This window comes from Octodon degus, unplaced genomic scaffold (genome assembly GCF_000260255.1).
Source record: "Octodon degus isolate 3935 unplaced genomic scaffold, OctDeg1.0 scaffold00160, whole genome shotgun sequence".
Classification (NCBI taxonomy): Eukaryota; Metazoa; Chordata; class Mammalia; order Rodentia; family Octodontidae; genus Octodon; species Octodon degus.
In genome coordinates, this window is record NW_004524736.1 from 4,590,858 (window position 1) to 4,593,656 (window position 2,799).

The following is a 2,799-nucleotide window of genomic DNA, read 5'->3' on the forward strand; positions in this document are numbered from 1 at the left end:
ATTGATGTGGCGGAGGGCTCTCAGGGCATGCTCGTGCTCCTGGAACTCAGCAAAGGCATAGCCCAGGGACTGCCCCTTCATGTTCCCATGAACTCCTTTAAGGTCTCGCATCACCCTGCACTATGAAGTAGAACAAGAAAAAGTAGTTACAAAATAAGAAGTCTTGCCTAACAAGAAGAACTTTGGAGCCAGGGAGATAGCTCAGTGGTGTGAGGTGTAAGCACTTGCCTGGCAAGCACAAAGTCCTGAGTTTTGAGTTTGATCCCAGGTACCATCAAAAAAAAAAAAAAAAAAAAAAAAATTTAACACAGTCAATAAGAAATTATATCTTATGAGCTGGAAGTGTGGCTCAGTGGTACAGCACTTGCCTAGCAAAACAAGTTACTAGATTCGATGCCCAACATCTTGGGGACCAAAAAAAGGAAAAAGAGGGAGAGAGGAAATCAATTTATAGAAACATAATCTTCACTTATGCCATCATAACAACAACAAAAAACACACTGAAATAATTCCACCTAATTAGAATAATAGATATTTTCTTGCTTAAGAACTTATAGACATCAACACAGACCAATAAGCACAGCTCAAATAAGCACATACATACAAGACCTCCTGAGGGAAATTGCTAATAGCTAACTGTTCACAATACATACAAAGTAAGAGGCACATGGTACTCTCAGTTATACAACAAGTCTTCACTAAAAGAGAATCAAGAATTGTCTATTGCTCCCATCACTGAAGAAAGCCTCCAGGAAGGAAACTAATAAGGGAGGGAAGAGACCTAATGGCTGCAAATGAGAGAAACATTTCAGCATAGGAAGAAGTTTCCCTAACATGCAGCCTCAAAAATACAAGAAGTTTCAGCTTCCTTCGCTTGGTGTCAGGTGCTCTTTGGAAGGATTTTTTTTTCCCTAAAACCTTAAGCAAGACATAGCAGGCACTGGGGCACTGACGATTCATGGACTATTTTGAAAAAACTGATTATTTACATGGGATTATTCCTGAATTGTTGTTCCCATGTAATGGAAATGATGGAAATGTCTACGTACAGGGGAGACTTGGATGCTACATTTGGGCTACATCCAGTATACACTCTGAGCCTACACTACAACTACTCTACACTGCAGGGAAATTAAGAGAAGTATATAGTGAACCCCTGTTTTTAAGACACTATCTTGCAGAGAGGCCATCCTTACAAAGAATGAAGAAACTAAGAGAAAAATCAAGAACCGGGGAGATGGCTCAGTAGAATAAGCACTTGCCTGGCAAGTGCAAGGGCCTGAGTTCAATCCCCGGTTCCACCAAAAACAAAAAAAAAGAGAGAAATCAATATAATGTACATATGGAACACACAGAAATTTCTATACAACAGGTTTTTAATGTGCAGACCCCAAGTATGGTGCATGCTGACCCGAGAAATTATACAACTGACCCCTGCACCAGTACCACTAGGAACAGCAATGAGACATGTGCTGGCACACTCACATTCTCCCATGTCATCTCCCCAGCCCCAAAGCGGACATTTTGGAGACTTTCAGGGATGAGGGAAACTGGTTTTGGTTATGTAAGAGAGCAAAGTAGACCTAATTAGCAATGGTACATTTAAAATAAATACTGAGGGGCCAGGGAGATAGCTCAGTAGAATAAGCGCTTGCTTGGCAAGTGCAAGGTCCTGAGTTCAATTCCTGACACTGCAAAAAATAAATAAATAAAATAAATACTGATTGACACATGATCAGATGCCAGGATGAACCAAGGATTCGGAGATAATGAGACAACACAAAGAGATCACCATGGTTCACAATTTCTGACCAGTATAGCATTCAGTGCTACCTAAGTGACACATGAAGAGTGCTATGGAAGTAGAGAAGTCGATTCTGTAATCACAGTGAAATCGAGTCCAGCTGGGAACCCAGCGTTCTTTGATTCAACTGTTAAAGGTGTGCAATGATCCCTGTGCTCACCACTGGGCACTTCCCATCAGGAAGAGCCTACCTCCTACTAAATGCTCTTATGTTCTCTGCAATCATATTATAGGGGGCTGGTGAGATGGCTCAGTGGTCTAAAGCACCTACTTAGAACAAGCTAGCAAAGCACAGGGACCGCGGTTCAATCCCCCAGCACCACATGCCAGCCAGCGCCGCACCCTGGCGGGCTGAGCTGGCCACACACACACATAAATAAAAATAAATTAATTTAAAAAAAAAATCATATTATAGCATCTACTGTAATGCTGAAGGCACTGCAGGCATTTAATAAATATTTGCTAGCTGGGTATGGTGGTGCATGCCTGTGATCCCAGAACTTGGGTGGCTGAGGCAGGAATACTGCTGCCAGTTCAAGGACAGCCTGAACTTGAGAGAGCATGTCTCAAATAAACAAAACTTCAAAAATAAATACATGCTGAATTAATTCATGAAGATACTCCCTCACATTATGCTATAATCTGGGCAGATGTGAAAGTTTGGGGGTTTTTTGGCAGAACCAGGGATTGAACTCAGGTCCTTGCGCTTGCCAGGGAAGTGCTTATTCCACTGAGCCATCTCCCAGGCCCCAGATGTGAAAGTTTTAAGAAGAAAAAAACAAAACTGAGAAAATTGCCTACCTTAGCCTTGCAAATTGACAAGCTGATACCACAGACAAAAACAAACACTTGGTCCAACCTAGGAGAACCGAAATTCTGAAGGGGCAGAGCAATGCTCACCTCCTTGATGCGTACTCCCTTCTCCCCCCTAGTGGCATTCAGCAGCAGCTTTCTCAGCTGTTTGTCATCCACAGCCTTGGGAAGATTGTGCAGGC

General features: G+C 42.4%; 1 protein-coding gene across 1 annotated transcript in view; it reads right to left on the reverse strand.

The window, feature by feature from the left end:
• Rbm28 (RNA binding motif protein 28) overlaps positions 1–2,799 on the reverse strand; it is a 67,097-nt gene that overhangs the window by 24,359 nt on the left and 39,939 nt on the right. The window contains exons 11-12 of the mRNA XM_023702870.1: positions 2,705–2,779; positions 82–120 (exon numbers count right to left, since the gene is read on the reverse strand). Coding sequence (XP_023558638.1) covers positions 82–120; positions 2,705–2,779 — 114 coding nt within the window. The remainder of the gene's footprint in view (positions 1–81; positions 121–2,704; positions 2,780–2,799) is intronic.